This window comes from Stegostoma tigrinum, chromosome 31 (assembly GCF_030684315.1).
Source record: "Stegostoma tigrinum isolate sSteTig4 chromosome 31, sSteTig4.hap1, whole genome shotgun sequence".
Taxonomy (NCBI): Eukaryota; Metazoa; Chordata; class Chondrichthyes; order Orectolobiformes; family Stegostomatidae; genus Stegostoma; species Stegostoma tigrinum.
Genome location: NC_081384.1, coordinates 18,531,825 through 18,558,988, shown reverse-complemented (window position 1 = coordinate 18,558,988; position 27,164 = coordinate 18,531,825). Strand labels below are relative to the sequence as shown.

Sequence of the window (27,164 nt, the reverse complement as noted above, 5' to 3'; positions counted from 1 at the left end):
CAAAGATACTTGCCAACTTTCCCTGGATTCTTACTGTTAGTTTAAAATTGTCACTAACTCCATTGCCATCTAACAAAACCTTTCCCAACTTTACAAGCCGCAGTCACTTGTTTTTTTTTAGCCTTTCTGCTATTGTGAAAATAGTGCCAATCTCATAACTGTTATCCTCATAATTAAAGACCCCATCCCCGACAATGTGTGGCAAACCAATGGTACATGTTGTAATGTGTCCTTAATGTCCTTCCTTCTAGTGGTGGATCCAAATTCACATGGTATATGTCATATGCTTGTGGCTTTTTTAAAATGACTTTGTCTAGCTACATTTTTTATTTTTTTTAAAAAATTACATTTATGAATCCTTAAGATGTCTTTGTTCCTCTATATGGAATCCAGCATTTATTAACTGTATATATTTTTCCCTCCTTTTTCCCCTCCCGAAATGCATTACTTCAGATTTACCACATTGTCTTGGATCAGCCCCATGTCATCCTAAAGTATTTTTAACTATCTTCCAGGCTGTTTGCATAATGCCCGACTTTTGTGTCACCCATAAATTTTCATAACATCAAACTTATTTTGACATGGATCATCCCCCTGTATACTGAAGGATAAACTGAACCCAGCACTGAAACCCAGGGAACACTACTTGGGTTCATATGCATCCATCTACACACATTAAATATATAGATAAAAATAATCACTTTTTTTCAGAAAAACAGGCAATTGAACTTGTCAGTTATGACTATCTTCTACATATTTGTGTTCCCTGACGTTGATTAATTTGTGAATTTCTAAATTTTTCCAAAATGTATGCAGTACTTAATGGTGGATTTGTAGTATTTGTAACACCGGTGTTACTGCGACAAGTGTATAATTATCCTTCTTCTCTTCCTTGAAGAGAGGGTCAAGAGCTGAAGGGCGAAAGCACAAACATAGTGGTCAAATGTAAACCTAATGCCAATCTTCCAACCTGAGAAATTTTTAAGCAGGTCTGAAGTTAGTTGTTGCTGAGCATCAGACAGAAGAAAATTTGTGACTGTACAGCGTCAGGATTTTGTGATATTGGTTCTTATCACTAAGACACAAGTTAAGGGTGCGCCCTAGCTGCTATATCTTGACAGTACAGGGCAGGAAGCAGCTGGATCAAATCCCAGCCAAGTAGTTTCTTTTCCTGTTTTACCATATTCTCCTCTGCCTGAGAAGGTACTTTGTGTTAGTATGTGATCCTTTGGGAATAAGTAACTCACTGATCGGCGCACAAAAGCATGTGCTGGAAGAATGATGGTGGATTGATTATTCAGTCATGGAGGTGTGTCACCATCCAGTCCTGATGCTGAAACACATGGGGTGGAATATTCCCAGCCATTGGCTGTCATGAACCTCGGCACGAAAGTTGGAAAAATAGGGTGTGGTCATTAGTAAGGATCGGGAGTACAGAGATTCCTGCTGTTGAGAGCCAAGAGTTTCATTTCCTGAGCAAGTGTTGAATAACAAGACAAGAATCTTGCTAGTGAGAGGTGTATTTGCATGCATTGAAATGTCATAATTAATTAATCTCACTCCATTATTGATTTCCCATTCTCTCTCCATCTGGATTTAAACTATATGGCCGGAATTGGTAATGTGAAATTCAGAACAATTACATGGCAATGCCACCTCCACCTTGGACTCCAATTGCCAGCATCTCAAGGCATGGTCCATGGGCAGTGACTGTATACACACCCTGCCCACTGATATTGGTATGGGAATGTACCAATGCATCCTCATGGTACCTCTCTGACCGACTTATGATACAGTTCTGTAATTCAAAGTGTACTTTGGAACAGATTGCACCTCTCACTGGAATGCCGTGTGTGCAGGGACCATCACCTAGTACTTTTATTCAACCAGGACTCATCTCATAGTTGCTGTCTTAGTGCTCATTTTGTGCCTGTTTCGATCCTTACAGCATTCATGCTTTTGCTTTTTTGTGCTTTGTCTCCTTGGCCAGAGCTTAAAGGCTCACAGTACTTTCTCACCTTGCCTTTTAGCATGGACAGAAAGCTAGGCTGCATGTCTTGGTGGTAAGTCATCATCAGTTAAGGAATCGACATGTTTCTGTACAGCAGTATGCTATGTTAGTCTCATGCCAGCAGCATTCATGACAAACATGTGCATCAACACAATAGCCATTTGTCAAATCTATGGGCCATATCCTAATGCAGCTGACTTCTTCAATACGAAAGAGTTGCATTCCATTAAAGTGTAAGTCATCTGTGATCACCAATAACACATCTTAGAAGTGTGCGCTTTGTACAACGGCAGCTAGCAGATTCCTCCAGCAGACAGTCACAGAGCCATATAGCACGGAAACAGACCCTTCAGTCCAACCCGTCCATGCTGAAACAGTCCCAAACTAAACTAGTCTTACCTGCCTCTCCTGGCCCATATCTCTCCAAATCTTTCCTATTCATATAGCCATCCACATGTCTTTCAAACGTTTTAATTGTACTCACATCCACTGCTTCATCAGGAAGTTCATTCCACATGCGAACCACTCTGTAAAAAAAATTTGCCTCCCCTCTTTTTTTAAATCTGTCTCCTCTCGAGTATTCTCAAGTTTCTGCTTCATTTCAAGGGCCTGAACAAGGGTGGTTCCTACCTATCTGACCGTGGTCGATGACTGTTATTGGATAGGAGGAACATTACCACCTGGTGCAGCATCTGGAGCAAAAAGGCAGGCAGGGCTTAATTGATAACCTTTCCCCGTAGCTGTGAGTTAGGTGCGGTGATCATATGTTGACTGCAACTGAGTTGCAGTTCAAAAGGCAGTTCCTATCTATTCTCAGAGGCAACTGCACCCTCTGTTTGTTTTATTATTTGCTTTTGCTGTTGCTAGGACGAGTCTGGTTTTTAAATGCAATTAGATGTTCAAATATACTCATATATTTGCAATAAGGTGAAATGAAGCACCTGAGAAGCTTTTATTTTGGTTGCTTTCAAGTAAATGGCAGCTCCAGACTGCCCCACTGGACCTGGTACACAGCTGGTCTTTAAAGATATGCCAGTGTTTGGAATCTAGGAAATCCTAGCAGTGGCAAGAGGGAGGATATGATGAGCAGGCATTAGACGACTGTGCTGCATGGGTGATCAGGTGAGCTTGGTAGGATAGCATGAGGAATCTCACTAAGCCTTACAAAGAGAAGCCCTCTGATACTTCGTTGATTTGTAGTAAAATTTCAGTCTATGATCATTCTGTCACTTGATAATGGTCATCAGCAAGAACTCTGATCATGTCTATAGATCAGTAATTTCTTAACACCTTAATTGAGATGATCTAAATTGGCACTTCACTGGGGTAAATCCTGAGACATTGCCGGCCACTCCAGCACACTCTCCTGGCACTTGGTGCACTTACTGACAAACATCAAGAAACCCGGCAAATTGTCTTTCCACCTACCCGACTATTGTAACTGAGTTTCTCTCAGTTGTTTAGGTTTTGACACAAAGATTGTGTCCTCTAACATATAGGACCTCAACCTCAGGATAAGGAACCTAATGTTTAAGATGTAAATGAGGAGAAATTTCTTCATTCAGAGTTGTGAATCTTTGGAATTGCTTATTCCAGACGTTTATAGATGTTTCAGCATGGAATGTATCCAAGGTTGACTTGAATAGATTTTTGATCTATTTTTGAACTTAGGATGTGGGAGCAGACAGGAAAGCGAAGACACCAGATCAACCACTAACGTAATGAATAGTGCAGTTTTCTGGAGGAGCCAAATGGTCTACTCTTTCTCCTAACCCTGCTGCTCAAATGTTAGAGTATCTCGCAAAGCACAACAGACTAATGCTGAATATCAGTATATCAGAAAGAACAGAAGTAGGGGGAAAAAATCTGCTTTTTCTTGCTATTATTAACGGCAACAGTATTTCTGGTGCTCTGTGAGCACCCTAGGGTTCTGTCAATGAAATACTTTGCTGATTTGTAACATATCTATACTTCCTTGTTTTGTACAGCTTCTATGCATTGAACTGCAGTGTGAAGTAGTATGATTGTCTAACTTAACAGCAAACAAAATGTACTCATAAATGGCAGATGAGGATGGGAAATGTTTTACGAGACTGCTTTCAGATTAAGAAATTCGGGTGATGCTCAATGACAGTTTGAGCCTTGGTAACCTTGACTCATGGCAGCATGGAAGCTCGTTGATTAGATTGTAAATTTATAATCGGGGTCGACTGCCCAGTTTTCAAAATTTAAATCCATTGAATAACCATTACAGACTCTGTTTAATTTGTGTACTACATTTCCATCAGTTAATCCCAGTGAATCTATTGTGGCAATATAAACCTTCCTTAGTGCATGGCATCTGAACTCCATATACATAAGACCATAAGACATAGGAGTGGAAGTAAGGCCGTTTGGCCCATCGAGTCCACTCTGCCATTTAAATCACAGCTGATGGGCATTTCAACTCCACTTCCCTGCACTCTCCCCGTGGCCCTTGATTCCTTGTGCGATCAAGAAGTTGTCGATAGATGCCTTGAAGGCATCTAACGTCCCGGCCTCCACTGCACTCCGTGGCAATGAATTCCACAAGCCCACCACTCTCTGGCTGAAGAAATGTCTCCTCATTTCCGTTTTAAATTTACCCCCTCTAATTCTAAGGCTGTACCCACGGGTCCTAGTCTCCCCGCCTAACGGAAACAACTTCCCAGGGTCCACCTTTTCTAAGCCATACATTATCTTGTAAGTTTCTATTAGATCTCCCCTCAACCTTCTAAACTCTAATGAGTACAATCCCAGGATCTTTAGCAGTTCATCATACGTTAAACCTACCATCCCTGGGATCATCCATGTGAATCTCTGCTGGACACCCTCCAGGGTGTCCATGTCCTTCCTGAGCTGTGGGGCCCAAAATTGGACACAGTAGTCTAAATGGGGCCTAACTAGAGCCTTATAAAGCCTCAGAAGCACATCGCTGCTTTTATATTCCAACCCTCTTGAGATAAATGACAACATTACATTCGCTTTCTTAATTACAGACTCTACCTGCAAGTTAACTTTTAGAGAATCCTGGAGCAACACTCCCAGATCCCTTTGCACTTCTGCTTTACGAATTTTCTCACCATTTAGAAAATAGTCCATGCCTGTATTCTTTTTTCCAAAGTGCAAAACCTCACATTTACTCACATTGAATTTCATCAGCCATTTCCTGGACCACTCTCCTAAACTGTATAAATCTTTCTGCAGCTTCCCCACCTCCTCAGTACTACCTGCCTGTCCACCTATCATATATACAATGCCAAGTGAGTTTAGTGTTAGTTACCCTTGATGACTAAGAAAGCAGTGGTCGAAAAGCTCGACTGCAGAAGCTTGATTCTCTTTTTTTTTGTTCCTCATCATAAGAACATAGGAGTAAAAGTAGGCTATTCAGCCCCTTGAACCTGTTCCACCATTCACTGAGATTGTGGCTGACCTGTGGGGGCCTAACACATTATACCTGCCTTTGGTCAATATCTTTTAACGTCTTTGCTTAAAGAAACACCATCTACCTCCAGATTTAAAACTACCAAGTGATTCTTCATCCACTGCAATTTGTGGAAGAGAGTTCTAAGCATCTACCACTCTGTGCAGAGGTGCTTGGTAACATCTCTCCTGAATGGTCTGGCCCTAATTCTCCAACTATTCCCCCTAGTTCTGGATGTGTTCAACCTGAGCTACACATCTTCTCAAAACTTGATACCCACTAGTTGTGGAATCCCCAACCAATGGAAATAGTTTATCTTCCCTGTCTTTCCCGTTGTTACCTTGAAAGTGTCAATCAAATCACCTGTTAACCTTTTTAAATTCTAGAGAAAACAGGCCTAAATTATATAATCTCTCCTCTCGAAGCCTTAAGTTCAAGTATCAATTGTAGCTTTTTGCTTAACCTTTTGTTTATAATTTAAAGGAAGTTATCACAGTAAAATGGTGTAATGTGCCCCTATTAACAAACCATCCAATCCATGTTCTTAGTCTCATTGTATATTTGGGACTATTCTGTGTTGTTTATTCCTAAATGCATTTGATTGTAATTTCACAATCATTGCGACTATTTCAGCAAACATTAGCCAGTGCTGACCCGTTGCATGAATAAGAATGGACTCTGTTATGTCTCCTAGAGAATTTCCAGGTGGCTGTTTGGCCCGTCGGGGCGTACGTTGCTGTTTCTAGTTGTGTGGCCTTTCATTGCTCAGTGGATAGTGCATGTTTTTCTTCGCAGAAGAAGGAACTGAACATCTGTGGTGAGTTCTTTATTACCTTTGGGAATCAGCTTCTTTAAGTTAATTTGGTCCATGTACATATTTTATTGTCCTATAATGTCATGTATTTAGGAAATGGCAGTTCATACAACACATTGGACACATCCTAATATGCCTGAAATCACTGTTACTGGTTCTGAACAATTGCAGCTACAGGAGGGAAAGCAAGTGGAAATAGCAATGCTTGTTTTATTTTAATCAAGAGATTTTGTCCAAAATAACTCTAACTTGGTGAAAATAAAACTTGGCCATCAATCCTCTTCAATAGCTGAGAGACTATTTGTTTGTAACCGTCAGTCTGCCTGATCCATGTTATAAACACTTCAGGCTGTTTTTGCCAGATTCCAGCCACAGCCTTAGTCATACCCTTGTGGCTGTGACAGCTCCAAATGGAAATAAACACAAAAAGCTCAAATTACTCAGCAGTTAAAGGGATTTAGAGACTTGGTGATGCAATGTATTTCTTTGCAGTGGGCAGTGGATTCAATTTTTTTGGGAGAACTCAGTTTTTTAGCCTATTGAGTTGAAAGTTAAAGCTAAGCAATTGAGTTTTACAAAGTCCCAACCCCCATTCCATCATGTGTTTTGGACAGCTCTTATTACAAGCGCAAAGACAAATGGGCACTTTTTGGGAAACTTTTTATGCTTATTTCTGGCTATTGTTTACTTTGGAGCTAGCTGTGAATGCCATAGTTTGCTTTCAGCGCTTAACAGTTGTGAATGTAGATGGAGCGTGAGAACTAAGATGAAATATGGGTGGTGTTGTGGAATTTTGTAAGACTTCTGATGCTGTATTCAAACTTCTGGTGGAATGGCAGTGAAAAAGGGAGCTTCTTGCTTTAAGTGGTCACCGCTTCTAATAAGGTGTTATATTCTATTAAAAGCACCTTGATGCAAATTTCTTTGCTTCAGGGTGAGGTGAGGAATGTTTATATTGTCATCCACACCATATTTCAGTGGACTAAGGAATCTTAAATATTTGTCATTATTAATATATGTGGAAATTTGATCCAATTTATAGTAATAAAAGAATGATCCTCGCAAAATTATCCTGATCACGCAGAAGAATGTGACCTGGCAAAGTCCTTTCAGTGAAGCTGTCTCATGCCCATTTGTGTGTGATGGGTTGTGCTAAGGACCAGTGGTGGAAATGGGCTGCATTGGACTTTGATCTATTTAGCAAGAACCACGCTCACCATCAAAATCATACAACACAGAAACAGATCCTTGGGTCCAACTCGTCCATACTGACCAGACATCTCAATCTGACCTCGTCCCATTTTCCGGCATTTGGCCCATGTCCTTCGAAATCTTTCCTATTCATGAACCCATCCAGATGCCCTTTAAATGTTATTGTACCAGCCTCCTCCACTATCTCTGACAGTTGATTTTGTACACGTACTACTCTGTGTGAAAATGTTACCCCTCGTTCTTTTTAAATATTTCTCCTCTCACCTTAAACTTATGCCCTCTGGATTTGGACACCCCCCCCCCCCCATCATAGAACATAGAACAAAGAAACCTACAGCACAGGAACAGGCCCTTCAGCCCTCCAAACCTGCGCTGATCAAGATCCTCTGTCTAACCTGTCACCTATTTTCTGACAGTCTGTGTCCATTTGCCCCCTGCCCATCCATGTACCTGTCCAAATATATCTTAAAAGACGTTAACTTGTCTGCGTCTACCACCTCCGCTGGCAACACGTTCCAGGCACCCACCACCCTCTGTGTAAAGAACTTTCCACGCATATCTCCCTTAAACTTTCCTCCTCTCACTTTGAACTCATGACCCCTAGTAATTGAGTCCCCCACTCTGGGGGCAAAAGCTTTTTGCTATCCACCCTGTCGATACCCCTCATGAATTTGTGGACCTCAATCAGGTCCCCCCTCAATTTCTGTCTTTCTAATGAAAATAATTCTAATCTACTCAACCTCTCTTCATAGTTAGCACCTTCCATACCAGGTAACATCCTGGTGAACCTCCTCTGCATCCTCTCCAAAGCATCCACATCCTTTTGGTAATGTGGCGACCAGAACTGCACACAGTACTCCAAATGTGGCTGAACCAAAGTCCTATACAACTGCAGCATGACCTGCCAACTCTTGTACTCAATACCCTGCCCAATGAAGAAAAGCATGCCATATGCCTTTTTGACCACCCTATTGACCTGTGTTGCCACCTTCAGGGAACAATGGACCTGAACACCCAGATCTCTCTGTTCATCAATTTTCCCTAGGACTTTTCCATTTACTGTATAGTTCGCCCTTGAATTTGATCTACCAAAATGCATCACCTCGCATTTGCCTGGATTGAACTCCATCTGCCATTTATCTGCCCAACGCTCCAATCTATCTATATTCTGCTGTAATCCATGTCAGTCCCCTTCATTATCAGCTACTCCACCAATCTTAGTGTCATCAGCAAACTTGCTGATCAGACCACCTACACCTTCCTCCAGATCATTTACATATATCACAAGCAACAGTGGTCCCAGCACAGATCCCTGTGGAACACCACTGGTCATAGGTCTCCAATTTGAGAAACTCCCTTCTACTACTACCCTCTGTCTCCTGTTGCCTAGCCAGATTTTTATCCATCTAGCTAGCACACCTTGGACCCCATGTAACTTCACTTTCTCCATCAGCCTGCCATGGAACCTTATCAGACGCCTTACTGAAGTAGAAGGCGACCTTGGCTATTCACCGCACCAATGTCCCTCATGGTTTAATAAACCTCTATAAGATCACTCCTCAGCCTCCAATCCTCCAGGGTAAAAAAGCCCCAGACTATTCATCCTGTCCCTGTAACTCAAACCCTCCAGTCCCTGTAACATTCTTGTAAATACTTTCTGCACCCTCCCCAGTTTAACAACATTCTTGCTTTAGAAAGGTGACCAGAATTGTATGCAGTATTCTAAAACTGGCCTCACCGATATCCTAGTCCAAATCTTGCCAATGGACAGATGAGAGTTTGTCTTAAAGATCTCCTTTACATAATCCTTTCTTCTCTTCCCTCCTCCTTCCCCCACCCCAAAAAAGAGCAGCAGTTTGAAACTGAACTTCCCTCTTGCTTAATGGAAATAGGACATTCTTAGCAGTTATTGTTGAGTGCCTGGCAGCTGTCAAACGAAAGCTCATTGGGTGTCTTGACCCCTTTCCCAACTCGAGTTTATTGTGACAGCCCAGTTTAAAATCAGCAAATCCAGGACAGCGTGAAGATGAATTTAAATACTTCTGGATCTGAGAGATTTGCACGTCACTGGAAATGTTACCAGTGCTCCCGAGAGCATTAGCATTTGTCACAAAATTCTAGAACTTTTGTTCAATTAATGGTGTTTTGGTTTCTGAGTCAGAAGGCTTTGGATTTAATCCCTACTTCTGGATTTGAGTTTACACTCGAGTGTCACTTTACTGCAATATTGTGTGAATGACACATTATCATGGTGTTATCATTTGGATGAGATATTTAAAAAGTGTTTCACTTTATGTGGCACTTCTCTGAACATAGAACGTCTAAAAGCTGTATACAGCCAATAAAGTAATTTTGAAATGTAGTCTCTATTGTAATGTATGAAACACAGCAAACAATATGCTTGCATGGCAAGCACCATAGACTGCAGTATGCTAAGACCACATTAACCTGTGTTTAATTCCATGGGATCTCTTATGATCATATGCTTAAGCTGATGAGGCTTTTGATTTAAAGATTCATCCAGAAGGAGTACCTTTGATGCAGCAGTCCCTCTGTACTGCAATTGAGCTCCAATCTACATTAAGTGCTTGATCTTCAGGAGTGTTACATTAAGATCCCTATGTAATAATGATTGTACTTTAGAACACTTTGTTGGTATAAGGTAATACAGCACTGAAGCAGATCTTCAGCCCAACTCATCCATGCTGTCCCAATTTCATAAACTGAACTAGTCCCACTTGCCTGTATTTGGCCCATATCCCTCTATAGTCTTCCAATCTGTGTGCCTGTCCAAATGTCTTGTAAATCTTGTAATTGCACTTGTCCTGGTATGTGGCTATTTTTTTAAGAACGCTTCTGCAGGACATAAGAGGAACTATTCAAATCCTAGTTGGGTGTTCTTTCTTACTGCTAGATAACATGTTAGCCAATTCTCTGGTTTTGTTTTATGATTTTCCAATTTATATTGGTCATTTACCTAAAACTGCTGAATGGTCAACTAATGAATAAAGTTGAATGGTTAATGATTAATAATTCAGCTCAAGCAACGGAGCTACCAGAGAGGTTTCTTGCCAGCCTCTGCTGCAGTCCATGATCATAAAGTGAGAATTCTCCTGAAATGATTTATATTTGCTCTACATACAGTCCTTGAACTCAGTGTTGTGTTCACTGTAAGATATAAAGATTTTGTGCAGTTTTACACTTTTGGATAAGGGGATTGGAACTATTTATTTTAATATTTATGCCCACATCCTTCAACTCTGCTGTACTAGATTTTGATGGGGGATGATTACTGTTTTCAACCTCCAGACAGATGTCATGCACACACAACGCTTCATAAATCTGATGTTATCAGTTGTATTGACAGCCACTAATAAATGAATGAACGCACCTGATTTTTTTTCTAAACAAGCTAGAAAGATAAATATGGAAATGCTGTTGTCTCGGTCATTTTCCCATTATCTGTTTTACCTTAAATCATCAGTTGCAGTGAATGTTATCATCTATCAAAGTGTTACATTGACTATTAGAGTCTGTGCTAGTACCCAAACAAGACTACTGGAAATGTTCAGTATCCATTTTGTTTTAGAGAAATTGTGCTGGATCTTAAACTTCCTCTCTACTCCTCCAGCATGTCGACAAAATGGTGGTGAAAGTGTCATGAAATAGGAGGCTAACATCAATAAAGTGGTAAAACTTGACTCCCACCTGCTGCGAATGTGCCTACTTCTGTTAACCACTGCAGACTGGGTGTATTGGTCCCTGTTCTACACTCCTAGAATAAGAGAAAAGGCTATCTGGTCCACTAAAGTTGGCTTTGTTCACACCACAACCCACCAAGCCAGATCCAGAAGTCTCATCCCTCCCCGCTGTCTTTTTCAATGATCATTCTAATGATTGAATCAATGGTATTTTTTACACGATATTGTTGTGGTTTGTATTATTCTCTGATTATTACAAATATTCAGGTGCATCAACACTGTGAACAGTTTGCAAGGATTGATTCTGGCAATTCATGTAATAATTAGACCAGTTACATTTTGATCAAAATCTAAAGAAAGGGTAAGCTTAATTTGTTGTATTTTCCCTCCTAGCTTAAATTCTTGATACCCAGAGTTAACTTTATCTTTACATCCTCACACTCTGAAGGGGAAGTCCTTGCTCCTCATGCCCCTTATACATTTGCCATGCCTCATCCATACAAGCTCAATGCCACTTCATGTCCTCAAGACTCTTATGTTCCCAATGTAAACTGGGTTCAACAATGCTTGCTGCTCACCTTTTTCCGCTTATACACATGAAGCCAACTAACCTCATACCCATCATGGCTAACTCCGAGATTCATGATGAGATGTGATAGAGTAAAGTTCTCAAATGTCATTGGGTCATATTCCTGAATTTCCCTCCCCAACAATATTGAGTCTACCTACAGCACATGAACTACAGCCGTTCAAGAAGGCAGCTCACTGCCACTTTTTCAAGGCAAATTGAAACGGGCAACAAATATTGGCCAGCCAGAGAGACACACTCAGGCCACAAGTGAATATAAAAGTGCCTGATGAAGAATTTGATGTTCTTAAAATTAAAACATATAATATTTAAAAGTCAATTCCTGACAATTAAGTAATAATCCATATTGAATAAAACAATTCAGTCTATTTCAAAGGGGTTTATAACCGCTTGAAACTGACAACTGAACTGAGAAACTTCAGTGGGATAATGAAATACTGTGAAATCAATCATACAGCATTAATCCTGTCATGATAACCGTTAGCCTTAGGTGAACAGACCAAGTAAAAGGGGAAAGGTTTTTCTTTCTTTAAACTGCAGACAAATTTTATCAAATACTTAAGAGACAGGTATTTTAAAACCCTTGACAATTGACTTTGATAACTCTGTTGACAGTTCTTTTCACAGCTCTGTTTACACTTCCAACGAGTTTGGCAGTTAATGAGGTTATGCACTTTTTCCTCATGTTCACATCTACTTTTAACAAGGGTGTATCTGCCCTTCGCCTAAAATGACCCAGGAACAAATCAAAAAAGGCACCTACTGACAAAGGAACTTTGTAAAGTTTAGGCGTGTCCCTGCCAGGTCTAATCTGCACACATCATGTTCCCTACTCTTGGCTAATGGAAATCGGACGTGACCTGGAGTCAGCTGCTGTTTTATACAGGCAGGTGCCTCCATGAACGACAGGTCTCCAATCTGGAGACGGCTCTAATTCACCCAAAACTGTTGGTGGTATGCTATGTTTGGGACTATTTTAAGAATTAGAGACTTCAATAAAAGAAAACTCTTAATTAGATTTTATTTTAATTCACTTGTTGGATGTGTATGTCTCTGGCTGGGCCTAGTGTTTATTGCCCATCCCAAGTTGCCTTGAGAAGATGGTGATTGGCCGTCACCTTGAACCGCTGCAGTTCAAGAGCTGTATGTAGACTCAGAAAGCTGTTAGGCAGGGAATTTCAGGATTAAGGCCCAGTGACATCTTCACAATGGCGCAGAGGCTGTCCATTATTTCAGAAATTCAGGCCAGTAAGTTAAGTGCTGCCGGAGTATGGCAGAGAGATTTGATGGACAAGAAATGCACACTAGAATTACCTCTGCATTTTACTTACTTGGGGTTCTCCTGTGCCATCGTTATGTCAACGCATATGATCTCTGTTTGCTATCTTTTTGTCACTGGCCCTCTCTTTTCTCAGACATCTTTCTGTTCACTTTCTACTTTTCTCGACATTCTGACATGTTCTTTCTCTCTGTTTGAAGCGGGTACTATGATATAGTAGTGAAGACAACTACCGTCAATTTTAGGTCATATTTTTCTAGTGGCAGTGTGTGGGAACTGCACCATGCAACTCTCACTTCTCCTTTTTCCCATAAATACTAACCACCTTACTCCAGATTCTACCTATCCTTGTGCTCCCATTCCATCTCTCATTGCTTCCCATTATCTTGTCCCTGCTACTTCCCCAACCCCCACACAGATCCCTCACTCGCATCATTAATGCATTCCAAAATTTCCTTTGTTTCATTTATTTTCTCAGATTTCAAAACAAGCATCATATTAAATAAATGGAAGGAAAGTATCATCATTTGAGTTTGGAGAAAAGTTCTGAATAAGAGTGTAGATTGCAAAAGTATGCATTCAAACAGAATCTTTTGGGCAAACACTAAATACTGTTTCAAAGAAAATGTAAAGATATATTATTTAGATCTATTCATTTGTTTAATGCACACAAGTTACATGGCTTCTTGCCTACATTTATATGCAGAAATTTATTTGCCCATATGTTAGTCATGAATGGTGCAAACAAATACAACACACAGTATTTTCTAGGAAACATTCAAGAATCACCATAATTTATTATCTCATTGTAAAAGCACTGTCACATTTTTTTCCCCATTTCTTTTGAAGAGACACAGCCTTCTAGATGACAGCACACTTAGTTGTAGCAGCATGATGTCTTTTCCATTACCACCAGAGATCTGTGTATACATAGAATTGTTTTGCATTGAATTGCTACATGTCATATTTTAAATTTCTGTGACACATTTTCAAATAATTTTTTTAAATAAAGCCAGCTATTTCCAGTCTACCATAAAATGTCTCTCTGGCAATGGGACATGGCTTCTAATGGACGACAGGGCTCAGGATGCTGTAATTCACCTGCGTTTTCACAATCAAAGTTTTATCCTTAAAGGCAACACAAGGTTATTCTGCTATAAAGTATTGTGTTTCAACCTGTAAAACAGCTTTTCATCCACCTTGCTGTATGCAATGTCGCAGGTGATTTGTTAATTCACATTCAAAATGAATCTCAACATTAACCCATTTCTTGGACAAAACTACCTTGGTTTTAAGATCATTTTCTCTCTAGTGCCATTGTTTACCCCTTAACTAAACCTTCCTTTAGCCATTACAAGCATGTTAAAAGGAAAAGATTAGAGTAGACTGATCTAAGCCCATTACAAAGACAGGAAATAAGGAACTGGCACAGAAACTAAACCAGTAGGAGGAATGAAGCCTGGGACAAGATGCAAAATTTCTACCAGAAATCCTAAAGGACTTGGGGACTAGCAAGAATGAGGAGCTGACAGAAATTAGAATTAATAAAGTAGCATGCTGGGGAAATTAATGGATCTGAAAGTTAGTAAATCTCGTGGATTTGATCATTCACATCCCAGTATTTTGAAAGGGCAAAGGGCTGGCTGTAAAAACTGGTGGATGCGTTGATGGTCATCTTCCAAAATTGTATAGACTTTGGAATAGTTTCCGCAGATTGCTATGCAACAACAAAACCTCACTATTTCAAAAAGGAGAGAGGGAGGAAAGAACAAGCTACAGACTGAATCTGACTTTGACTTTGGTAGGAAGGAAATTTATTGAAATCTGTTTCAAAATACATGATAACTGGATACTTATAAAATTATGCGAAGATTGGAGAATGTAAACATTTATGAAAGAAAAGTCTTCTTTGGCAATGTTGTTGGAGTTTTTTGTGGTTGCAACAACAAAATGGTTAAGTAAAGCCAGTCCATGTGGTGTATTTACATTTTCAGAAGACTTTCAGTGAGGTCCCAAAAGAGGAGATTAAGAAACAAAAGTAGATTATGTGGGATTGGGGTGATATAGTGACATTGATTGGGATTTGGTTAACTGACAGAAAACAGTAGGAATAAACATCTCAGGATGGCAGTCTGTGATGAATGAGCAGGGATCAGTGCTTGGGTCTAATTTGTTCACAAAGTATTTGGATGTGGGAACCAGGCGTAATATCACCAACTTTGCAAATAACACAAGTAGATGAGAATGGGAGTTCTGAAATGAAAAGAAAGATGCTGCAAGGGGATTCAGACAGCTAGGTGAGTGATGAAGCGCATTTCAGACAGAAGACAACGTGAATAAGTGTGAACTTATCCACTTTGTCAGGGAAAACAGAAAGGCAGAGTGAAAACCGAAATTGCTAGAAATGGGTAACTTCACCCAAAAACATCAATGCCGTTTTCTCTCCACAGATGCTGCCAGACCAGCTGAGATTTCCTGGCAGTTTCTATTCCTGTTTTCTGATTTACAGCATCCTCAGTTCTTACAGTTTTTAGAAAGGCAGAGTGTATCTTTAGTTGTGAGACACCAGGGAGTGCAGGTGTCCAAAGGTACTTGGTTAACCTCCGTCACTAGAATTTAACTTGCAGGTATTGCTATCAATTAGGAAAGTGAATGATATGGTTTTATCGCTAAACCATTCAAATACAAGTGATGATGTCCTAATGCAGTTGTACAAAGACACTGATATACACCTGAAGCATTGTGTACAGCTTTGGACTCCTTGCCTAAGGAAGGATGTACTCGCTAGAAGGAAGCGCAGTGGAGCTTCACTAGACAGGGCAATCTTGCCATCCCAGAAATCTATCAGGAAAGTTTGCAAAGATCGGGCCTAAGGTATATAGAATTTAGATGAATGAGTGACAAACTCATTGGAAACATGCAAATTTCTTAGTCTTGACAGGGTATATGCAGGAGGGCTCTTTTTCCTGGCTGGAGGGCCTCGAACCAAGGGATACACTCTCAGAATAAGGGGTAAATCATTTAGGACTGAGAAGAAAAGGAATTTCTTTACTGAGTGGTGAATCTTTGGAATTAGTTACCACAGAGAGCCCTGGAGGTTCAGCCATGTTCAAGACAGATCAATTGGTTTCCAAGTAATAATTACATCAAGGTACACGGTGGTAGTATGGGAAAGTGCTGTTGAAGTAGATGTTCAACCCTGATCCAGTTGAATAACGGAGTGGGCTCAAAAGGCTGAATGGTCTACCCCTGCTCCTTGATTCCAACTGATCCTGTTCGCATGCGCGAACATTTTCAAAAGGTCTCTGAGAAGTTTAATTCACCATCAGGTTCCTGCCCCTTTGTTTTTGAAGAAATAATTTTCACAATAAAGAATCTTCTTCAGAATGATTCAATGCCAGCTTCCTGTCCTGAATCTGCACTAACTCTGTCTGTCTTTTACATATCTACAGATTCATTCTAATGATTTTTCCCTGCAACTGAGATGAAATTTTACCTATGTGCCATACAAAATGGTGAAACTCTGACTCTAGTAAAGTTAGAAACATGTCAGTTCAGGTCTTACTGATTTCAGTTACTCATTTCTTTCAAACCCATTTTATGACTTTTGTGTGTATTTTCTGCATGAAGCAACTTTGCTTGTATAAGAACATCCTGAGGTACCGTTTTTTTAAAAAAAAAAGTATTATTTGCAAGTAATTATCAATAGCTGCCCAATGACAGACTGACTCTAATTAAAATATATTAGTATGTTGCCTAATTGTCCTGCACTTAAAAGCAATATGCAGATAGTATTAGGCCAGGTTTGAAAAGGAAAATATATATTGGCAAAGAGCCAAAGGTAGCGAGTTTTGAGAAGATTTGTAGCTCAGGTTAAGGTTCTGGATCTGAGTTTGCTCGCTGAGCTGGAAGGTTAGTTTTCAGACGTTTCGTCACCATTCTAGGTAACATCAGTGAGTTTCGTCGGAGGCTCACTGATGATGTTACCTAGAATGGTGACGAAACGTCTGAAAACTAACCTTCCAGCTCAGCGAGCTATCTCACATCCAAGAGCCAAAGGCTTTAAATTTGATGAATCCATTGCTTTTGTATACTCATGCGTTTTGCAGTACAGTTCAGTGTTCAATTCCTAGTAGTTTATTTCATATTTATCTAATAATTCAATTTTAGTACTGTCTTGCCATATTGCTGAATTCATGATTAGATACTTCAGCAATTATAGTACAAGAATGACTGAATTATTGGTGGTTTGTTTTATTTTACAAGATTTATAAAATCTTCACCGTTAATTTTTGTAATACTATTTTTAATCATACTTTGAGGTTTATAAAATTCTAAAGAAGTCTTTTTCCTATCGCAGTGATACGTTTCACCTACGTCTGAAAATCTGAAGCAAGTTTTTTTAACAGCCTAAACCATTGTTTTATAAGATTAATTTGCAAAGTACAACTTCTGAGCACAAGTAATATGAGCATCAGATATTGGATGAAACCCTGACCTATTCTGATATGATAAATCACTGATTAATTGCAAGTATTATTTATATAAGTACATTTAACATGGGAAGTCAGTTAACTCTTATATTTCAACAGCTGTCTTTATTACAGACGCATTCTAAATGAAGGTCAGTTGTAATAGCGTAAAAATTAATTTAAGAGCAATTTTAACAGTAACTAAAATATTGGGGCATGAGCAATGCGTCCTCTTATTTCCTATCACTGTGCATGGCCCATTTGCTGCACTGCACGGTCCATTTAAGATTGCAACATGCCTGCACGTGTACAAGTCTTAGAGGCAGCTTTTTCTGTGCGATACCGCCAAGCATTCACATAGCTTAGAGGGAACTTGGGATGTATGGTATAGACAAGTGCATGTAGAAAACATTTTAATTGCAAAGGTGGAGCACTGAGTATGTTGAAGCAGGTGTCGGTGCAAGTGGACATTAAACGTCATAAAATCTTAAAAGTTGTTGAGAGCTAAGAGGATCCTCCCAATCTCCATGTTTAAACAGGGCATGTTTCTTTAGGGCACAGGAAGGCCCTGTGGGACAGGCAGGCTGGCAATTTTGACCAAGAACTTGAGCATGGTTTCTGACTTGAACTGCAAACACATGGGTGTCTGGGTCATCTGAAACTCACCAGCATCAACCAGGTGAAAGCTCAACAGGATTTGACAGCACACAAGTGGAGAATGCTTTAAATTATAAACTTTAACTATTGTTTCTTAACTTAAATTAAAAGCCTTTGCTCACTTGACATATTCAGGAGGTGTGCAAACAAGTTAGGACCGTCTCAAAAGAAGAATAGGAGGTGATCTCATTAAAGTAAATAGGACTCTTAAGCGGCGTGAAAGGATGAATACAGAGAGGATGTTTCCCTTCATGGGAGAGTCTAGAACCAGAGGGCGGAATAAAGGGGTGCTGATTTAAGACGGAGATGAGGAGGAATTTCTTCTTGAAGATTGAGAGACTTTGGAACTCCTTGCCACAGTTTCATTATATATTTAAGACTAAGATAGATAGATTAGACAGAAGAGATACATACTTACATACATTGGTACATAGGTACCTGCCCAATTGAGGCATGGGCAGGAAAGTGGAGGGGAGGAATGTTGGATCAGCCATGATCCTGTTGAATGGTGGAGCAGGCTTGAGGGGCCGAATGGCCTAATCCTTTTTCTATTTCTTATGGTCTTATTATTCAGAAGTGATTTCCCTTTCTGACACCTTGGCCTTCCGAGCAGCATGGTAGCAGATTGTGCAGCTCCACCTTGGACTTCCAATGAGGGACAAGAATGGCAGCACAGGACAAAGCAACAGCAACCTTTTCCTTGGCTACCAATTGCTGTAAAGGACTGGGACACTTGTGCACAGGTTTCCAGCTTTCAGGAGATAACACCCTTTCGAGCAGACCCGCTGGGTGTGCATTGCCGGTGATGGTAAAGATCAGCAACAGTCCCAAACTCCTTTGCTTCTACATCCTTCCAGGAATCTGATGGTGATGCCTGCAGTATGTCCTGATCTGTCAAGCACAAATGTGGTTTCCTGCTGATGGATGCCTGTTTTTATCTAGGGCCTTCAATTCAATTGTTTTGCTACTGATACAGCCAGTCTGCATGAGGAGACCCACCAATTTGCTCCTGTTACTGGATTGCCATGTGCACAGTGGGGAATGGTACACAATGCCATCAAGGCACCATCAGAGGGACCAGCTACATTTTGTCAACGTGAAGGGAATCCATTCCATCATTGTTTAGCTGGTGTGCAACCTCTAGAGATCTGACCAAGGAAATGGCCAAGCTGCCTTCATTCAGCAACACATTACCAAAGGTTTCTGCACCTCCGAGCAGCAGGTATCTTGTTAGTGAGAGGACGCTGGCTGTCTCCAACAGCTGCTCACTTATGATGCCCAGCTCATTCTGTGACAGCCCGGTGACCTAGAGGCCTGTGTGCCTGAGCTGGTGCAGGCTGTGCTGGAGTGGGATGAGTTTACTTCCTCGGAGTCCAAGGTCCTTCCTGCACCAACTCCTGTGAGATGCTTGATAAACTTGTTGCAACTGAAAGAAATGAATTTTTGCTGATAACAGAAAGCGTTCCAAGCCATTACTGTGCTGATGACCAGATTGTAATTACTGGTAACATCAAGTAAATCTAAGTGTTTGTTATGGGCTGTGCTGTCTAATTCTGTCACTGGGTTTCTGGCTGATGCTGACTTCACCACTTCCACTGGCCATACACTCCTCTACAGACTTCCATCGATACCACCTACACAGGTCAGGGTGGCACTGACCCGGTGGTCACTTGTTTTGTGTATGTCCGTGGTGGTTTGTGCTTCCTTCTCTAAGAAGAGAGTTAAGCATGTGGGGATAAAAGAATATTTTGAATGATAGAGTCAAAACGTTGGAGAGGGTGACAATGAGGAATAGGTGAAATTGGCAGTAAGACAAGGGCAGTTGGAAGAGGTGCTTAATAATGCTGTGATATATGAGGTGATATCTTGAAAGAGAGGAATCTGGGAAGAAGAGCAATATGGGTTGATCTAAGGAGGGCTGTCTAGGATAAGGATCGGGATATCAGCAAGCAGGTTGACATGTGATAGTGGCACACCAGCGACCTTTCCTGGACCGATGAGGTCATTTGGCACTGTATTCAGGAGGGAGGGAACAGGCTCCCCTTGTGCTCACTTCCTCGGGCATTTCCAGCAATACTGTTTGGGTCCGCAAGCCAGGCATTTCTTTCTGATCCGCTGAGAAGACTATTTCTCCAACAGTCATTCCAGCTCTGGGGATGCCCCTGAGATCTGAGAGGCAGCATTCCCACCTTGAGACCCCAACTGTCCAGGTGCTGGAGCTGACCTGATCGTTGCAGAATGGATCCAGTCTGACCCCTTTTAAGCAGTAATGTTTGATCAGTCAGGTGAGAGATGTGGTGAAACACATTTTCTCTGATTTGTTGGAAAAGCCTGAACAGGGAACCTGACACCATTGCTGAGGTATGAAGTTGCAGCAAAACCAATTTTTGGCTTCTCAATCCACTGTTGAAATCCCCCCACCCCCAACTCCCAAAAAAAGAACTCCAGCCACCTTGGTGCAAACAGGTACCTTAGTTAAATGCAGTCTTATGTTTTTCATTTTTACCTTTTTAACCAGACAACCAGTGCTAGAGTCTGAACTAATTGCAATCTATATCAGTGAAGGGACAGACTGACTGGTTGTTAAATCTGTGATTGGCACAAGGATAAGTAAAGAAATAAGTTAGAAAGAGGACATAAGGAGTCTGCCAAGGGACCTCTATGTCAGTGAGTGGAAAAACATTTGACAGATAGAGAATGATGTTGAAAAATGTGAATTGTCCATTTTGGCACGAAGAATAGAAAAGCAGCATACTATTTAAATGGAGAAAGATCGCAAAACTCTATAGCAGAGAGGAACCTTTTGGTGTCCTGTACATGAAACATAAAAATGTTAACAGGTAGATTGTGATACTAGGAAGCCAAATAGAATGTTGTCATTTACTGCAACAGAAATGGTAAATAAAAATACAGATTTGCTTCAGTTCTACAAGGTGCTGGTGAGACTGTTTTTTGGAGTACCGTGTACTATTTTGGTCTTTTTGCTTGGAAAAAGGATATACTTGCATTAATAACTATTCAGGGAAAGTTTACTCAACTGATCCCTGTGACATAAGGGTTGGCTTATGAGTAAGGTTTGAACACATTGAGACTTTATCCACTGGAATTTGGAAGAATGAGAGATAATATTGAAAGATTTTATTTGATCTATTGTCACGTGTACCTAAGTTGAGTGAAAAATTTTGTTTTGCATGCAGTACAGGCAGATCATAACGTACAAAGATCATCGGGTGATTGAACAGAGTGAGGAATTCAAAGTAATGGCTATAAAGAAGGTATACAAAAAGCAACATCAACATTAGGTTTGAAATTTGAGGGGTTTATCCAGGAGTCTAATAACAGCAGGGAAGCTGCTGTTCTTGAACCTGTTGGTAGGTGTGTACAAGTTTTTGTATCTTCTGCCTGATGGAAGTGGTTGGAAGAAATTATAACTGAGTTATAATCCTGAGAAAATTTGACAGTGAAGACTGAGGATATTTCCCTTTGTGAGGGAGACTAGAACTAAGACAAACTTTTAAAAATGGGGGCTCCTCCATTTAAGATGTAGGAGAGAAGATTTATTTTTCCTCAGTGCTCATTATTCTGTGGAACTCTCTCTTGGAGAGCACGAAGGTGGGATATCAAATAGTTTAATGCTGACTTAAATAGATCCTTGATAGCAGGGGTGTCAACTGGTGCAGGGGTAGATAGGAACATAGATTTGAGTCCACAAGCAGACTCAGGAGGCTAAATGGTTTATTCCTGCCCCTAATTCATATGTTCCAAGAGGAACAGGTCAGCAGCTGGGAATTATGAATAACTTTTCATTTAGCAACCTTCAAAGTGGTATACTTCAGTGCTAGAAGAGGACTGTGGAGCTCCCAAAACACTGGTTGTGTGTCCCTGCTGTAGGGATACAATGTACTACCAGAGTGATCATTGGTGAAGCATTTATTTGTGTCGTTGTCAAGAAAAGATTGAGTGTCATGAACTACGGTCAAATAGCCTGGTGAAAGTTGATTTCTACTTTGAAGCATAAAGAATGGTGACCTGGTAGCAAAAGGTTAGTGGGATCAATGGAATAGAACCCCTGCAAATACCGATATCTTGGTATGTGCAGAGAGAGATCGTGAGGAAATTGAGGCAAGATATGTTACAAGATTAGTATTTTAAGCTAAATTCAGAGTTCAGGAGTCCAAAGAAATTACTAAGAGCACATAAACATTCATATCAGGAAAGTTTAATGGATAAACCCACTAGCACTGAAACAATAACCTTTTAAGGAAGTAGGGTCACAAATCTTTCTAGTTTTCAATACAACAAAGGGATAAGACTACACATGTTTATCTTACAGTTTGTGACAATTGTGTTTCATAAATCAAGAACATTAAATTGGTATTCAGCTGATCTTTGGAGACCTAGGATTTAGTTTCATGTATGGATTTGTTGGTTTAAAATGTCAATGTAATTTAATGTAAATAAATATATATTTTGTTTGATAACTGTTTACTTGATTCAGCAAATAGTGCGATCCTGGTTTCTAGAATTATGTTGGATCACAATGTAAAACTATTAACTATGGGTGTGAGCATTCTAAATATGTTTTTTTGAACTTTAGCTTTTTATTAAAACTATGATTTAAAAATTCTAGTTCCAGACACTCTGAATAGGATGATAGCATTATTACATCATTGTCTACTTCAGTGTATAATCATGATAAACATGGCACTTTACCATAGCAACAAAACATTTTGAACCAAATGTATAACAGGCAGATATGATTAAACTTCAGCAATGGGCTGCAGTCTCAGGTGAAACTTGGCTGCCATTACTGAACTGAACAAATTAGTAAAATTGCATGAAATTTTATTTTTAAAGTTTAATACCAGGTTTGCATCAAGAATTTTGCCTTATAGTAAATGGGAAGCAATTCAGAATACTGGACTGTTATCTATACATCTGAAATAGTTTTCCATTAGGTATCCTTTTCTTTCAAGCTGACTGCTGTAGAAAGAATTCTCCACTGTTAATTTGACAAAACGTATTGGGCTTGCCTCTAACATGGAAACGTTGACTTCATTTTAGCAACCATTTCATTACAAACACTTCTGTAGCAGAGGGGAAAATATTGAATTTTTTAGAAATTGGAATTTCATGACTTTGCTTTGTGAATGTGGAAGGAAATGCATCCTTCTGAAGTGTCTTGCATCAGCAGCTAAAGGCATTTGGATTCAATGATCCAGCATTAAAGCTGATTGCATTTGTGAAGTTTTTTAAAACATCATTATTCACCAGTGAAGGAATGTAGCACAGAATATGGAACAATATTCAATAACAGAGCATGTAAAATGTGCTGAAAATATGACAGTATTATACTCCCTGCCTCTACAATACTATTTTTCTACTTTTCAGCAAACTGTATTGAAAGGTGTTATCACATGTTGGTGTAGAGATGTACAGAAATGGAAAAGAAAAATGACCCATGCTTTTGAATTCTTGCCCAGTCATGGGAAATGGCATCTCGGATAAAATCTTCCATTCCCAACAATTTGAATGGTTATTTACACGAGTGAATTCAAGAAAATGATTTGGGACTTGGGCGTGACCCAATCTGTCTGCACTTTTAATAAAATGGTTTTACCTGTATCCCTGGGGGTAGGGGGATAAGGGGCAAGGAGGAATTCCCTGAACAATTTCTAACTCAAAACAGTTGGCTGATATTTAGTGGCCTAGTGATCTGATGAAAGAAAACTTGTATCAAATGTGTTAGTTCAGGTGATTTGGAAATGTTGCATATGACAACGTTAGCTCCTAATGGTAAAATGTGTTTTGTACTTTCAGGTGTTATGTTTAGTTGCAAAAAATAAAATGTGTACATTGCATATTGCACTTTGTGATATCATGAATGTGCATCTCGATAACAACTATTTCACCTCAGTTAAAAAAATTACTAATATCATTTTCACAGTATGTGTGAGAAATCAAGGAAATTTGCACCATAAAATGCAGAATGTGGTATGAAGTTTATACAGTCTCTTCGCCAATACTGCAGCGTATTAGGTTGTCATCTTTTAAGAGTGATAAAAGTGGGCCAATCAGCCCATTAAAGCTGCCTTCGCAAGTTATTAGCCAAAGCCATCCAAACTTTCTAATCCCAGTTTTCCTTACATTGCTAAAAATTTGCTAGATCTGTTGATTTGGTCACAATCAGTATGTCTTTCTGTCAGTTTTCTTTTGTTGAATTGGTTGTGTATTTTTTTTCTTGTTTGTCAATCACGTTGACAGAAAACTTAGTCCAATTTCAATTATTTCCCTGAAATCTATTCTTCCAAAAGGACAAGTTCCATCCAAACACATTGCAGCAAAAATATTTCCAAACAATATCTGGATGTGACATGACCCACTAATTAAATTCTGCTAATCATTAAATACATTGAATGTACAGGTAAAGTCTCAAAAATAGACTTCGGCACTTGTTCTTCAACAAATGGTCTAATGCTTCTGTCAATCTTTGAACATCCAGCATTCTAACTACATTGAATTTGGTACTTCTGAACATCTTGTCTTTACTTCAAAGAAAAAAGTTATTTCATTTCGAAAGGTCCAATGGCTTCTTGTCCAGACATTGTCATTACCTAGCTGTTCAGCTCTCTGGGGACCAATCACGTTGTTGGCAGGCAGAACATCTTTGTCATCGACACTGGGTTACCATTTCCCAGACCACTCAGCCATTTGTTGCCTCCAAATATCTATTTGCACATACCCCTTGGTTCCAGCTCATGTATAACCAGACATGTTCCTCCATTGCTTGAACAAACAGCAGTGTAGACAACACCAAGTGCTAAGTAAACATTTTATAAAATTGTGGCAATTCTTTTGACAATTTTTTTTAGAAAAACAGTCTTTTTCCTATTTAAGTCCATATTCAAAAATACTGAAAAATAAAAAGATTTGGTCTTTACATGATGTTATTTCTCAAAACATTAGGGTTTGAAGGCCCTATTATTTGAAGTTCACAGATTGTTAATAATATAGTGGTAGTATTCTTGATAATAACTATCAAGTACAACTATATTAGAGCAAATTGCCTCCTTACCTTCACCCATCTTTCCATACTTCATAACTCCCATATCCATCCAGGTGATTCCCTACTTTGGACTTACATTGTAATAGCTTCAGTCACAATAGAAATGGTAGCAATAACATGTACGTACATATCACTAAAGGACACATAATTACTGAAAGTTATAAAAGAATGGGAGAGATTACTCTGAATTCAGTGTTAGTCAGCTGTGAATTGCTCAAACTTAAAAATATTTATGTGCAAATTTTCCAATCAGTTTCTGAAGTTTTGCAAAAGGCTTGTGCTAAATGTGTAACTGAACAAGAATAGTTATTGTTGTCACTCACAGTTATGGTTGTATTCTTAATGCTCTGTGAACATCAATAATAATTTCTTTTGAGCCTCATTTGAGGAGTAGAATAACTTATAACAATACCAGCCTCTTTGCAGTTGGACTAAGTGAGTTGGAGGGCAAGGGGGCGAGCTGCAATGAAGTATGACAATTTTAGGTAAGGTAAATGGCCTAATTGTCCTATTTTAAAATACTTTTAATGAAGAAACTAAGATTCAAAGCAAAGAATAAGGAGGGTTGTCCATTGAGAAAGTGACACTTTTGATGGGGCTAGGGCAGAGAGAGGGGGTTTTATTGATTGGAGGGGGACATGGCCTAGACCATAGGTTTAGCAATGCAGGTGTTAGAAATCCTGGTGGGAGATGGTGGGGAACATGAGATTTGTATTTTATAGAAGCTTCCACAATCACAGGCCTCCTTTTGTCAATAAAATACTTTAAAATGTAGTCACAGTTATAATGACAGACAATTTGTGCACAGCAGGTTCCCAGAAACAGCAGCATGAAAATGACCTAGATAATCAATTTTATTGTGATGTTCATTGATACTTACCATTGGTTCCTAACGACTGTAGAACTCTATTGTTCCTCTTTGAAATTGTCAGTTTTCATTTGCACAAGCTGACAGGTTCCTTGGTTTAATGTCTCCTACAAAGATGGTACCTCTCCCAATACAGTGCTCCTTCAGTATTGCACTGGAGTGTCAACCTTGATGAAAAGAGGGTGATTTTTAGTTGCCACTTGCACGTTCCTCCCCTGTAAATGGGTGGCCAGCAATCAAAAGATGTGAACGCACATTGCCACCAATTCATACCCAACATTGGAATAATGCAATTTCTGTAATTTTTATGAATTAGCCAATCCACCTAAAATGGTTGTAATTCTGCACAGATTTGCAATTTTCAGCTACACATGCACACTTCATCCAATTGTACCAGGAACTAAATGGGCTAACCAGCAGGTCTTAAAGAAATTGTATGAACTGCCAATGCTGGAGAATCTGAGATAACACGGTGTGAAGCTGGATGAACACAGCAGGACAAGCAACATCAGAGGAGCAGAAAAGCTGAAACATCAGCTTCCCTGCTCCTCTGATGCTGCTTGGCCTGCTGTGTTAATACTTAAAGAAAGCCATACGACATCATTTAAACAGTGTAGGAAGCTTTCAGCTTTTTAAAGTATACGACATCATTTAAACAGTGTAGGAAGCTTTCAGCTTTTTAAAGTATGTATTTCTCCAGAAACTCCCCATCCTGAATTGCCTTTGAGAATGTGGTGGTCAGCTGCTGCTTTGAACTACTGTGGCCCATATGCTGTAGGTAGAATGTTTTGACAATTAAAGATCTTGTTGAAAGGATAATACACCTCACTTGGATTTAAAATTGATGGAGTTGCATTTACCAAGAAACATTTTCATTTAGCCTTACTAATGGGATAATGCTTAGCACCATCATCTCCTGAGTTTGGGAGGGGAGGCTGGAAGGAATGAATAGTAATTTTGGCTTGGGTGAGGACAAAACTCTTTGCTCAAGTCCAATTCTCTCTCCACTGCAAAATAGATGTCAACTGGGTGTTTTTGTAGCTTACCCATCCC

At 39.7% G+C, this 27,164-nt stretch overlaps 1 protein-coding gene across 9 annotated transcripts in view; it reads left to right on the top strand.

Annotated features, from left to right (window-relative positions):
* Positions 1-27,164, top strand: part of LOC125466300 (acyl-CoA-binding domain-containing protein 5) — a 103,894-nt gene that overhangs the window by 75,394 nt on the left and 1,336 nt on the right. For 2 of the 9 annotated variants that reach the window (XM_059638880.1, XM_048560625.2), the window contains one exon: positions 6,148-6,270. The exons of the other annotated variants lie outside the window; for them this stretch is intronic. In XM_059638880.1, the coding sequence (XP_059494863.1) occupies positions 6,148-6,261 (114 nt within the window). In that variant the 3' untranslated portion in view covers positions 6,262-6,270. The remainder of the gene's footprint in view (positions 1-6,147; positions 6,271-27,164) is intronic. 9 annotated transcript variants of the gene reach the window in all.